This window comes from Penicillium canariense, assembly GCF_028826845.1.
Source record: "Penicillium canariense strain IBT 26290 chromosome Unknown utg000001l_segment0_segment0, whole genome shotgun sequence".
Taxonomy (NCBI): domain Eukaryota; kingdom Fungi; phylum Ascomycota; class Eurotiomycetes; order Eurotiales; family Aspergillaceae; genus Penicillium; species Penicillium canariense.
The window spans coordinates 3,818,613-3,831,068 of NW_026622728.1; the positions used below are offsets into that span (position 1 = coordinate 3,818,613).

The following is a 12,456-nucleotide window of genomic DNA, read 5'->3' on the forward strand; positions in this document are numbered from 1 at the left end:
GGCCAACTCACGCTGTGACACAATTATGCAACTATGCAACAAAATGGGAATTGGTCGGAGTAGAATTTCAACTAGTGGTACAGGTCGTCGATCATCCCCCAAGCTCTTCCCCGTCTTCCCCAGGATGAACGCTGCACGCCCTCGCTTGGCGCCTGGAGGAGTTCTAAAGTGCCCTCTACTTCCACAACTTCGACACTGCCACCTCCTTATCGTCGTGCTTGTTGAGGATCTTGGCGGTCGCCAAGTCGAAGTCTTCCTGCGTAACGTGCACTCGTCGCTCGCGCAGTGCGTACATGCCGGCCTCCGTGCAGACTCCTTTCAGCTCGGCACCGGAGCACCCGTTCATCTTCTCGGCGATCTTGGTCAGGTTGATGCCGCGCGTCAGGTTCATCGACCGCGAGTGAATACGTAGAATATCGGCACGGGCCTCGACTCTGCAGGGAAAGAAAGGGATACGGTCAGTATATCACGGACACGAGCAACAACCAAAAGTAAAAGTCCCCATGTTCGTGGGGAAAGGGAGGAGCCACTCACGATGGAGGGGGGAATTCGATCTTTCGGTCAATTCGCCCTGGTCGCAGCAAGGCCGGGTCCAGAATATCCAGTCGATTCGTGGCCATAATAATCTTGATATTCTTGGTGGGCTCGAAGCCATCCAGCTGGTTGAGCAGTTCCAGCATCGTCCGTTGCACCTCCGAGTCTCCACCACCGGCTGAATCTATCCGGCTAGATCCAATACTATCGATCTCATCCATGAAGATGATACTCGGCGCGTGCTCGCGGGCCATGACGAACAGCTCTCGCACCATGCGGCTACCCTCACCAATGTACTTCTGCACCAGCTCCGATCCACTCACACGAATGAAACGGCAGTCTGTATGGTGGGCCACTGCTCGCGCCAGCAACGTCTTCCCGGTACCCGGGGGCCGTACAGCAGAACACCTTTGGGCTGTGCGATACCCAGGGACTCAAAGAGCTCCGGGTGCTTCAGGCCGAGCTCGATCACTTCCTTGATTTCCTTGATCTGCTGGTCCAATCCACCGATCATGTCATATGTACTGTCCGGCACCTTCTCCACCATCATCAGTGATACTAGCGGGTCGACCGAGGAAGGCAGCATCTTTTCCAACTTGTAGGAGTCTGAGAGCAGGGCCACCCGCTTGCCAACCGTGAGCTTGCCAATATCCACGCCATCTGCTATATCGACCACTGTGAACCATAAAGAACATGCTCGTTAGAAATCCATCCTGTAACAGTAAATCAATCGGTAGCCATGGTCTCTCGTACCGTATTTGCCTTCTGGGTGTACTTTGACCAGCACCTTCTTCGTGCTCATCACCTTCACCACCTCGCCAACATAGGAGCCGGGTTGTTGGAGCAGACCAAGCTCCTCCCGCAGCAGGCGCACCCGCGAGTTGTAGTCATTGCGCTGTGCCTCTAAGCGTCGAAGAACAGCCTGGCCCTGGATAATCTCGAGCTTCATGCCCTCGATCTTGTTGCGATAGTAGTTGTCCAGCGCCATGGTGGATAGAGGGATGACGCTATCGGGGCGAGGGAAGTCCAGGAAGGGGGCCTGGGTCGGTCACGAGAAAGGGTCTGTGTACGGAGCCTCCACTAATCGGCCCAGACAAAGGGTTCGGAAGGGGAGAAAATTGGGACGGCGACGGCGTGAGAGGCGATGACGATGTTTGTGACGGGATCTGGAGCTGGTCCAGCTTGAAGCTGCGGGAACGCCAGCAGGCATGACTAAGAATATTTATGCCTGACAGATAAGGCAGCATGGAACGGCAAACGAAACACACCAAAAAGAGTCAAACATGTCATCTGGACAGCTCCCCACTGCGATGAGTCAGCATACTTCTGATTGGCACCACCGTCGAATGGTCATCTGGAAGCTCCCCACGCGGCCGTCTGCTCCCTGCGGCCTGCAGCGCCCTGTTCCCTTCTCAGCTGATGGGAAAGTGGATGATTGAAGAGCATAGGATCATTTTCTCTCTAATTCTCGTGGTCCCCGTAATGTGAAGTGGGAGTTTGGCCTTTTCTTCCACAGTTTTCTGGAGCCTTGACGATTGACCCTGTGGGTTTAGACCGCGTGGATCATCGGAAAGATGGCGGACAAGAAAGACGACAACCCTGACTCCTCTCGAGTATCGGGTACATCAGGCACCGACTACGCGATGGGTTCGTCGATACCTCCCATACGATCAACCGCCTCAGTGCGGAGAGGCTACGGTAAGATTTACTTATTTCGGGTAACCCCGAGCAAAACGAACACTTATGCTGATTGGGAATGGGGAACAGGTACCCTCGATGCATACCCCTTCGAATCGTCGGCGGAAGTCCGCCGCGACGAATCTACCCAGGAGGATTTTTCGAGCCGCGCGTTTACCTCCTCGTCTACGGCCCCTGACCGGCCTCGAAAGCCATCTGTCACCCGTCGCATGTCTTCGAAACGACAAGTGCCTCACAAGGGCCAGGAGTTTTCAACGGACGATGATGTCAAAGAAGTCGAGGAAGACTTTGCCTTCCAGCAGCCATCGCCGAGGATCCGTCCCTTGCGTGCCCAGAGCTCTACGTTGCGTCGGCGTCCCAGCGCTCGTCCCAGCGCTATGACCAGAGACGACTCCGACAACTTGAGTCTGGATGAGACCATCTTGCCTGACTCGAACTTGAATGCGGCTGACGACGCCCCATCTATCAGACAGGCTGATGGGGGTAGTGAAATTGAGGGTGGAGATGAATCGCATGTGTCCGATGATGAAGGAGCACACAGTGATGCAGAGAGCTTTACGCTCAAAGACCGCCAGCAAGCCATCAACGAGACCCATCCTTTCGGTATCAGGATCTGGAAGCCGGCTCTGTACAAGAAGAGCCGCTCGGTGGAGAAAACCGCCGAGGGTGATATTCACTCGTCTCCTGGCGGTCGTGTCAACCCCGTTCTCTTCCTGATAAACCTTCTATGGTCAGTGCTCTTTGGATGGTGGCTTGCCCTGGCTGCCTTGCTCGCTGCGGTTGCATGCTTTTTCTGCGCTTTTTCTCCCAGCGCCGTCGCGTATGGGAGGGTCTTTGCTGGGCTCTCGCGCTATTTGCTCTACCCGTTTGGCTCCTTTGTTCTTCTGGAGACCGAGGATCTCTATGCGGAAGAAGATGAAGGAGAAGGACGCAGTATCAGTGAGTACGAGCAATGGCAAAACGGCGACTTGGAACATGGGCGGCTCTTCTTTGGACCTCGCAGAGACCGATCTCTCGTTGGACGGCGGCGCAACAGTGTTGATTCCGCCGGCGAGCAGGACAGTCTGCTCGGCCGGCCCCAGCGTGGACAACGTGAAGACTCGCAGCTCAATCCCTCCAAGCGCCGATTATTTGGCCGTGGAGAATGGACCCTCGGTCGAGTCGTGTTCTTCGTCTTTTTCTACTTCCTGGTGGGACCCTTGATGCTCATAGTCTCCCTGGTTTGCTGGCTTCTTGTCTTTTGGATCCCAATGGGCCGTGTGACCACCATCCTGGTGAGCCATCTGCGGCGCCATCCTCTGGCCTTGTCCTTCCACTCCGACACATCATATTCCAGACGCGCCACGGGTACATCCTCGCCTTCCATCCTCCTGTGCACCTATCGAGCTGCAGGAACGCGCTACTGGAAGTACACGATTGACGGTACCAACGTCTTTTTCATTAACCTGCTCGCTCTTGTTGTCTTTGTGATTTTTGACTATTATGTGCTGGACAAGTTCCTGGGTATTGACTCCTGGTTGACTCACCCCGGACTTATTTTCACCCTCTCCCTATTTTCCATTATCCCTCTCGCCTATTTCATCGGCCAAGCTGTGGCATCTATCTCGGCCCAGTCGTCAATGGGCCTGGGCGCCGCAATCAACGCCTTTTTCTCCACCATCGTAGAAGTGTATCTCTATTGTGTTGCCCTGACTGAAGGCAAGTCCCAGCTTGTGGAGGGAAGTATCATCGGCAGTATCTTCGCGGGCATCCTCTTCTTGCCCGGATTGTCCATGTGCTTTGGCGCCATTAAGCGCAAGACACAGCGATTCAACGTGAAGTCTGCCGGTGTGACGTCGACCATGTTGTTGTTTGCCATGATTGCACTCTTTGGTCCTACTCTTTTCTACCAGGTCTATGGCAGTGTAAGTCCCCCCTCCATTCTTTTGCCAAATTCGCGCCTTCTCGGCGATTTCGAAGAAAGCTAAGCCGTATCCTAGCACGAGCTGAACTGCCATGCATGCATTCGGGAATTCGACCCGGAAAGTCGTGACTGCCGTCGATGCTACTTCTCTCAATCCGCAGCGGTCCATGATACGTTCTTTGAAGTAGCGGTCCAACCCTACGCCTGGTTCTGTGCCGTCTTCCTATTCCTATCCTACATCATCGGTCTCTGGTTCACCCTCCGCACTCATGCCGCCCTAATCTGGGCTACCGAGAACGAGGAGAAAGAGAAGAAGGCTGCCCAGCAAGCGCAGGATTCGTTTACTTTCGAGCCAAGACACTTGCTCTTCCCGACCGGGGCCCCAGAGGCTTCAGGCGCAATATCCAGCCACAAAGACTCCATTCGCGAGTCCCAACTCTACAAGCGGATCCTCGGCCAATCGCTGAGGCAAGTTGGCTTGGAAGACAACAGCGGCTCCAACTGGGAGCAGGCGGTATGCGGCTCGGCAACGGACAAAAAGGCCAGCATCCCTCACCTCGTTCCTCCGCGATCTAGTGGCGACGAAAGTCGTCATTTGTCAAAGGCCATGCGCGAGGATAATGAACGTCTTGTGCGCCAAGTCACCGAATTGGCCGCCACGGCGGCTGCGGTGGCTGCTCGCGATGCGACTCGGAGTCGCAAGTACTCAACTCAACAAAGTGCCAGTGTGCGCCAGGCTGGCCGCGCGCACGCAGACCAACCTAAGCCTCCTGTTGAGGAGCACGAGGATGTTGGAATTGTTGCCGAGCCTGCGCACGGTGCCGGTGGTCATGACGCTCCTAACTGGAGCAAGGCGAAGAGTTCCATCATCCTGCTAAGTGCCACTCTTCTTTATGCAATTATTGCGGAGATACTGGTCAACACGGTTGATGTGGTGTTGGAGAGTGTGGATATTGATGAAAAATTCCTCGGTATTACTCTATTTGCCCTGGTGCCGAACACAACCGAGTTCCTGGTAGGTCCAAGGCTTGTTCTAGATGTCTTGCACATCCAACTGAATCCGTCGCTAACCTCTGACAGAACGCCATCTCGTTCGCAATGAATGGCAATATTGCCCTGTCCATGGAAATTGGTTCAGCCTATGCACTCCAGGTTTGTTTGTTGCAAGTTCCGGCTGTGGTCCTCTTCAGCGCCTTCTACACCCGCTCCATTGACCCCGCTGAACTTGTGAGCCACTCCTTCAAGTAAGCACTCTTCCTCTACCCCCATTCCGCACCAGCAAAAGAAATTCCAACAAGAGCCTATCACTAACACCTCCAATAACAGCTTGATCTTCCCGCAGTGGGACATGATCACCGTCATCCTGTGCGTCTTCCTGCTGTCCTACGTCTACGGCGAAGGCAAGAGCAACTACTTCAAAGGATCTGTCCTCGTCCTGACCTATCTGGTCGTCGTGATTGGCTTCTACCTGTCGGGCTACAGCAACATGGACTTTCTCGGCGTGGATCGCTTCGACACTCTTGCCCTGGGCACCAGCCAGCCGGAGAAATTCCACACTATCGGGCGCTCGCGCTCCGGTGCGGCCTTTTAGATTGAACATACCGTTCCCACAACCCTAGTGGCCATGGCTTCGTCTTGTCTTGTCTTCTCTAAGGAGAGATGGAGGAGCGCCCATGGAACCATGATGGATTTTTCTCGAGTATCATAATCATCTTTGCATAGCGGATTTGAAGTTTGCATTCATGGCCCCAATGGCTTCTCTTCTTCTGATCGCCCCTGTCTGTTCGTTCATTTTTGGGGCTGGTTTGTTGAATATTGACCTCGGCCCTTTTCTTTGGCTTTGCTCCTTGCGGGACGGTAAAGATGACGTGTACTTTGCATCGGTTCCTACGACTAATTCTATTCGAAGACTGCCTTTTGATGCCCTCTTACTCTTATTGCACTGAAGAACTGAAAATCTGAAACAATTGCTAGACTCCATATGAGGCTGTCACCTGCGGTAATGGCCGATGTTACCCAGAAATACCCTTTCCCTATCACCATTACGTAGTTCGTATACCTCCGAATGGGACTCCTCCCAAAGATTTTGTCGTGCACATCGTGACGAAAAGAGACCAAGGGAATTTAGGCAGGTCCCCACTCACCCACGGCCTCGTCGACCATCTGCCGGTATTTCTGCTGTCTGAAGCACTGCTCCAAAAACACCTTGTACTTGGCCTGCAGCAGAGCCTTCTCCTTCGGGTCGTCCGTCGGCATCACCTTCTTGCCCGGCTTGCTCATGCGGTCCATGATATCCCACAGGTTCTCCGTCCGGCCCTGCGAATCGGAGCTGGCAGCCTTGGCCCCCAGCATCGCGGCGCCATGGCATACAGCGGCGTGGATGTATCGCGGGATCACCACGGGCATGCCGCATGCCGAGGCGATCAGCCGCACCAGGATGTCGTTCTGGCATTGCGAGCCCGACATGAAGATGGAGGTGATGTTGTGCCCAGCCGCGTTCATCGTCTCGACGATCTGCTTCGTCTGCAGCGCTATGAACTCCAGTGTCCCGTAATAATACACCGCCAGCCCGTCGACGCTCTTGTCGCTTGTTAGCCCGAATATCGAGCCGGTCATGTTCGGGTCTGCGATCGGGGACCGGTTGCCCCAGAGATCGCCGTAGAAGAAAAAGTGGCGGCCCAGGTACGGCACGCACGGCGCCTCCTGGTCCTGCACCATCTCCTTCAGATGCTCATTCAGATATTCGTAGATGTTGGTGTGGTAGGACTCTGCGATTGAGTGTGCTTGGTTAAAGGCTGGGTGTGTTTCGATGACGTGCCTGAGCAGCTCGCCTGTCGCGGACTGTCCTCCCTCTGCCATCCAGAAGCCCGGCAGAATGGTGTCCTTGTAGGGACCCCAGACCCCGTTCACGAAGACCGGGTCCGGGGACATCGCGAGGTGGCACGTCGATGTGCCCGCAACGGCAGCCAGACGGGAAAATGCTTGGGCCTGGTCATTCTTGGCGATCTCACCACTCAACTGGCCTGAGCCCAGGTTGACTTTGGCTCCGACGGTGCCAATCCAGCCCGCATATGCATCAATAACACCACTGCCAATGGCAATGCCGGCCGGCAAGCCCAACTCTGCCGCGGCCTTTGCACACAGAGTCCCGACAAGCTCTCCCGCACTCAGGTAGTCGCCGTTCTATTTGGAAAAAGAAAAAGATGTTAGCGAATGGGTGCGTTCTCTCTCCGGAATAAGGCTCACCACCCCATTGACGCCGCCCATGCGCTTGAAGTTATCCTCCGTCAAATCACTTAGGCCAATCTCATTCAGGAAATCCTCCTGCCAGCCCTTGACGCTCCCGTCCACGCCAACAGGCACATAGCCCTGCTTGCAGACCACACTGCAGAAGCTCCGCTTTTCGTTGCCGGTGGCAATGTGGGTGAGCGCATCGCTCAGATCATAGAATTTACACTTGTCAAAGAGCTCCTTGGGCATGTGGTTCTTTAGCCAGAGCACCTTAGGGATCTCCATCTCAATCGACATCTTCCCGCCGACGTAGCGGAGCAGGTTATGATTCGTGGCATTGATCTTCGCGGCCTCCTCCACGGGCCGGTGGTCCAGCCACAGGATCACGTTGCGGTCCGAGTCGAAGTCCGGCCCGGTGACCGAGACGGGCTCGTCGGTTTCATGGTTGAAGACTGACAGCGAGCAGGTTGCGTCAAAGCCAATCCCGCGCACCGTCTCAGGACTGATGTTGTGCTGGCTGATTGCCCGCTGCACGGCGGCGCAGATGCAGCGCCAGATGTCGGATGTGGATTGTTCCTGGGCTCGCCAGTCAGTCGGATGCCGAGTTCGGAGTCGGAGGGGTCCTCAGTGCGGGGAATGCCCTACATAGTAGCCATGCGCCGGCTGCCACAGCCCGATGTTCTCGGAGGCCAGCCCCACGATGTCGCCCTTGGCGTCGATGATACAGGCCCGGGCACTGCCGGTTCCGACGTCAATGCCGATGAAGTGGTCCAGCTGCACCTGCAGGTCCTCGCGAGGATCGCTTGAGGCCTGGCGGGAGCTCTGGCGGGAGGGACGACGGAAGGGCAGCGAGGCCATGGCGTCGTCACGGGGTATTTATTCGGTTAGTGAGTAGTCGGTCGTTTCGAGGTAGACCGGGATCAGCACTGGCGTCGGAGATGGATGAGGGATGCGAAATGAGGAATGAGGAGGGAAGCGGGGTCAGCTATATAAGTAAATGCAAAGAAGCAAAGAAGGGGCGAAGGGGCGGCCAGGGTGAGCTCTTTTGCTATGGCGGGGAATCCTTGTTTGTACCCCAACCCCAACCCCAGTTCGTTGGCCGGTTTGTGGGGTACAACGGAGCAGAGCTGACCGGTGGCAAGAGCGTATCGTGGCTAGTGCAGCATATAGTCATATAGTAGGCAATCGACATCGATTCTAGGATGATATTCGCTGTCAAGCTGTTGCGAGTGGGGAGAGTTATATAGAGCTCTATAGGGATGTGCTGGGAGGCGGGTCACTGGTCTCTCGCGAGCTGTCATCCTATACTCCGTTACGGAGTACTCCCGTGACCTGACCGTGGAGTCGATCTCGGCTAGATCGCCGGTGCTTCAGAGCTCCATAATTCCACTAGCTGCAGCTGTGAGCCAACGGACCCGCCGACGGGAGAAAGCACGGGCCGAAAGGGAACCTCCCGAAAAACACGTTCCCCCGAGCCTCCTCTCGGATATCCACCTTAACTTTTCCCCCCTCTCCTCTCGACCAGCCAACCATGCACCTACTCGCCCTCGTCGGGGCTATTACGCTCCTCATCGCCTCCGTCCGGGCTAACTCCCTCCCAGCCTCCACCGACATCTTCTACTGGCCCGTGGAAGCTGCGCAGCCCTCCGTCCTCGCGCGCGTTGCCTACGACCCGTCCTCCTTGAAGTCCGATGTCCTTGCCTACCACCCGCCCAAGCCCGACCACACCGATGGCCTCGTCCGTGTCGGCTTCTATACCGCCACTCAGACCAACCCTAAGCAATGGATCGGAAGCCTCGTCTCGCTCTCCTCCTTGATCGGTGCCGAGCACCCGCCGACGCTCCGCCTTCACCTGGGTCCTGCCAGCGAGGTGTATCATGTGTCGCTGGCCGCGACGGAGTCAGCCTCAACGACAGCAGCTGTCCCCCCTGTGGAGCTGGTGCCGAGTAAGCCTGGGACGCAGCCGCACTTGAATCGGCCGGTGGTGGTGGGCCCTGATGGACAGAACCCGGAGGAAGTGCCCGAGAAGACCTTGATTCAAAAGTGAGTGACCCATGAACCAGCATCGGGCGCATTGGATCTTTACTCACCAATATTGCTTACTTAGGTACTGGTGGGTGCTTTTGATCGTAGCGTTCTTGACGATGTCGGGGGGTGGTGGAGAAGGGCAATAGACCGCGTGATAGTCCCACGACAAACCAATGAACCGTTTCGAATTCCTCTCTGCCTCTTCTTGAAATTCATCGCCGCAGGCTGATGGCGAATGTATACTCGGGCCCAATCCAGTATCAGCGGGGATGCATCCCATGCTCTCTTCTGGCTGGAAGGTCGGCTCTGTCGGATCTTCCGCTGAGAGTAGTCTTGTCTGCCTCACCTTGTCCATGCGAATATGTGCCTGGATACGTGGCGGACGGTAGCCACCCGGATATGATAAACCCAGGGTCCACAGTTCTTTAGCTCTCTTCCCTACACTCGATGTCGAGTGGATGCTTGCTTAACAAGGAGGATAAACAATACGAGATGGTGATTTGAATCGGGGGAATGGAAAAGTCAGATCCACGCTATGCAAGTGAGTTCAAGCAAGCCCGGGTTTCACGATCGAACTGATCAGCAAATGCCCCGTCAAGAGAAAGAAATCAAAAAATCGATGACGCCACTGGGATATTAACTTCTGCAAGAACAGTTCATCCTGGAGCGAATCGCGCTGGTGGCCATTAGCCCTGCATCCAACTCTTGCGGAGCTCAACCGTCTGTGCACCTCGACCGGATGGTCGGATGTCCAGGAACAGCAGCCCCCGGTCGGTGATAGCAACGAGCTCGTCCTCCTTGTCTGTGAACCGAAGCTGCGAGCAGACAGCCTCCAGTTGGATCACCGCGGGTCGCAGTTCCGTCAACTCGGCCGAGTTGATCCACGACTCCGGGTAATGTCCCGTCTCCTCGTCAATCAACACCTGCGGTTCTAGAGCCCATACCGTGACCGTCTTCCAGCTGGCGCTGGCCACGCGAGTCCCCAATGGCGAGGCCGCAATGAGCGAGCCGTGCGATGTGTTCGACTCTTGATATCCGCCCAGCTGTGCCAGGACCAGCCAGTCATCAAAGCGTCGCCCTCGGTCAAGGTTCATGACGTGGGTGCATCGGTGCGCCTGCGGGAAAGACTCGGATCGCAGGAGGCATGCCACCGTCCAATGCTCCACCCGGTGCGTGGCAATCCCGACGGCCAGGTATTGCCAGTGACAAGTGCCCATTCGGGGGCTTTGATCGCCCGTGCGGTGCGTTGCGAAGAAGGGGATGCCAATCGAGAATTGTAGCATCAGCGCGGACGTGTATGCGGCCACGCATGTGTTGTCCCTCACGTTGGGTTCTGGCACGGTAGAAATAGAATGGATTCGCTGGAACGAGCTGAATAGAGTGTGGCCTCGGTAGTGGTGGAGTAATTGGCCCCCGCGATCGTTGAAGGTCAACTTCATAGTCGGTCCCTTGCCCTCGAGGGCCGCATCGCTGGTCCTGGTGTCGTTCATCTCGGTGAGAAGGGTGGGGTCGTAGGTAGAGCCTGGCAGTATCAGTATGCTAGCTATCTTCCAAGAGGAGTGCTCCGTACAGATAATTTGGGATATCTCTGTCTCTTGCGGCTGGTTCTGTTCGCTCCGTTCGCCCTGGCTGTCGTCCTCGTCTTCCTCATCTTCATACAGGTTATGGTCGTGATCATCTAGGGTATAGAGAACGACCTGATGATCCTGAGCATTGTGCCGGTGTTGCCAGGAGATTGCAAATTTCTCGCTGCGGTGAGCAGCAAATGCGATAGGATCATACTCCATTTGGTCGTGGAAGCTATAGAGCAACACGGTGCCGGTGGCAAACTCGTGGTAGGCCAGAAAAACGTCGCCGTGGGACTTGGACCGCAGCGCCTGCTGGACAAAGGGATGCGTGGTGTCCAGTTCCTTGTCAGGAAATGGCCGGAATTGGTGCAACACATACGCCCCGTGGATATTGAATGAAGTGTGGAGCACTTCGATGTTTCCGAGGTGCTTCGCGGGGGATTCTAAACGGCGCCGAGGCCAAACGGTTCCAGCCCGGATATCGACGAGATAAACCGATTCGTCACCCTTGAATGCAAGTAGAGCTCGATTCTTGAGAACCGGAACTTCCAGAGTCGATGCGCGGGCATCCAGCTTTTGTCCATGAAAGTCAATGAACTTGCGTTCGGAAAAGTGCTCGGCGCCAAATAGCTCTTGATGAGAGCGCTTCATGAGCAGCTGGAAAAGCTCATTTGTTGAAAGCGCCTTGAGGCCATCCATGGAGCCAGGTGTTTGGCGTAATTGGTGCAGAACGAGCTCGCGGCTCGTCGTTGCGAGCTCGAACAAACTGCGGCAGCAGAACGCTAGCTGTAGGTACGTTGCAGTGTCGCAGCTCCGAAGAACGAGCTGGACCAGCTCGGTGGGCAGGTTGCATACCATGTTTTCTTTTCCTTCCGAGGCTGATCAATCAGGATTGGTAGGGGGATGGTTGAAAATTGAGAAGATGAGAAGTTTGATGGCTCGGCAGATTTTATAGAGTGCCGATGGCTGATCGGGTTGCGTGCACGAGCCGCCTGTTGCCTGGGCCCGCCCAACGAAAGTGGAAGTAAAGCGACACACAGGCCACGATCAGGCAGAAAGCAGAGTTGTGGACCTGAGAAGAATGCCTCGATATATTTATGGATTAGAAGATTTGAATACTCGGTCGAAAGGGTGGTGTACCTGTGGAATTGAAACTCCTTGACCGGGGTTCCCGGCCCACAATAAACAAATAGGCACCACATCCCCCCACCTGCCCTTGTTCCATACTCCAAGAGAACGCTCAAACAGTACGTGAGTAGCAAAAGGAAAACTACGGGTACCGGTACCGCCCTACGCAGACAGAAGACACACGACACAAGATCAATAACCAGTGAGAGAAGCGAAATTCGTTGCTTTGATGCATATATCCAATTACCAGCTAAATCGCCCTTGCAGGGCCCGAACGCCCAGAATGCAAATACAAGCAGTACAATCAAGCGTCTGAAACAAGAAAATGGGTATCCGCGATCATCAAGGGCGTTCTCAGTCGCTTTC

The 12,456-nt window shown here is 55.4% G+C and overlaps 5 protein-coding genes across 5 annotated transcripts; 2 read left to right on the forward strand and 3 right to left on the reverse strand.

Moving 5' to 3' along the window:
- Positions 1–175: 175 nt before the first annotated feature.
- N7482_001359 (proteasome regulatory particle base subunit RPT6) lies at positions 176–1,522 on the reverse strand (the record flags this gene model as incomplete). The annotated part of the gene is made up of 4 exons (XM_056683484.1): positions 176–434; positions 535–852; positions 933–1,209; positions 1,288–1,522. 4 exons carry the CDS (start codon positions 1,520–1,522, stop codon positions 176–178), a joined length of 1,089 nt encoding a protein of 362 aa, XP_056547090.1.
- A 586-nt stretch (positions 1,523–2,108) lies between these two features.
- Positions 2,109–5,726, forward strand: N7482_001360 (calcium/hydrogen antiporter; the record flags this gene model as incomplete). Its single annotated transcript, XM_056683485.1, has 4 exons — positions 2,109–4,136; positions 4,212–5,150; positions 5,216–5,379; positions 5,462–5,726. The coding sequence occupies 4 exons, from the start codon at positions 2,109–2,111 to the stop codon at positions 5,724–5,726; spliced, it is 3,396 nt and encodes a 1,131-aa protein (XP_056547091.1).
- Positions 5,727–6,259: 533 nt separating this feature from the next.
- N7482_001361 (FGGY-family carbohydrate kinase) lies at positions 6,260–8,224 on the reverse strand (the record flags this gene model as incomplete). The annotated part of the gene is made up of 3 exons (XM_056683486.1): positions 6,260–7,318; positions 7,382–7,942; positions 8,012–8,224. 3 exons carry the CDS (start codon positions 8,222–8,224, stop codon positions 6,260–6,262), a joined length of 1,833 nt encoding a protein of 610 aa, XP_056547092.1.
- Positions 8,225–8,897: 673 nt separating this feature from the next.
- On the forward strand, positions 8,898–9,540 carry N7482_001362 (uncharacterized protein; the record flags this gene model as incomplete). Its single annotated transcript, XM_056683487.1, has 2 exons — positions 8,898–9,409; positions 9,474–9,540. The coding sequence occupies 2 exons, from the start codon at positions 8,898–8,900 to the stop codon at positions 9,538–9,540; spliced, it is 579 nt and encodes a 192-aa protein (XP_056547093.1).
- A 540-nt stretch (positions 9,541–10,080) lies between these two features.
- Positions 10,081–11,820, reverse strand: N7482_001363 (F-box domain protein; the record flags this gene model as incomplete). The annotated part of the gene is made up of 1 exon (XM_056683488.1): positions 10,081–11,820. The coding sequence occupies one exon, from the start codon at positions 11,818–11,820 to the stop codon at positions 10,081–10,083; it is 1,740 nt and encodes a 579-aa protein (XP_056547094.1).
- Between the last annotated feature and the right edge of the window lie 636 nt (positions 11,821–12,456).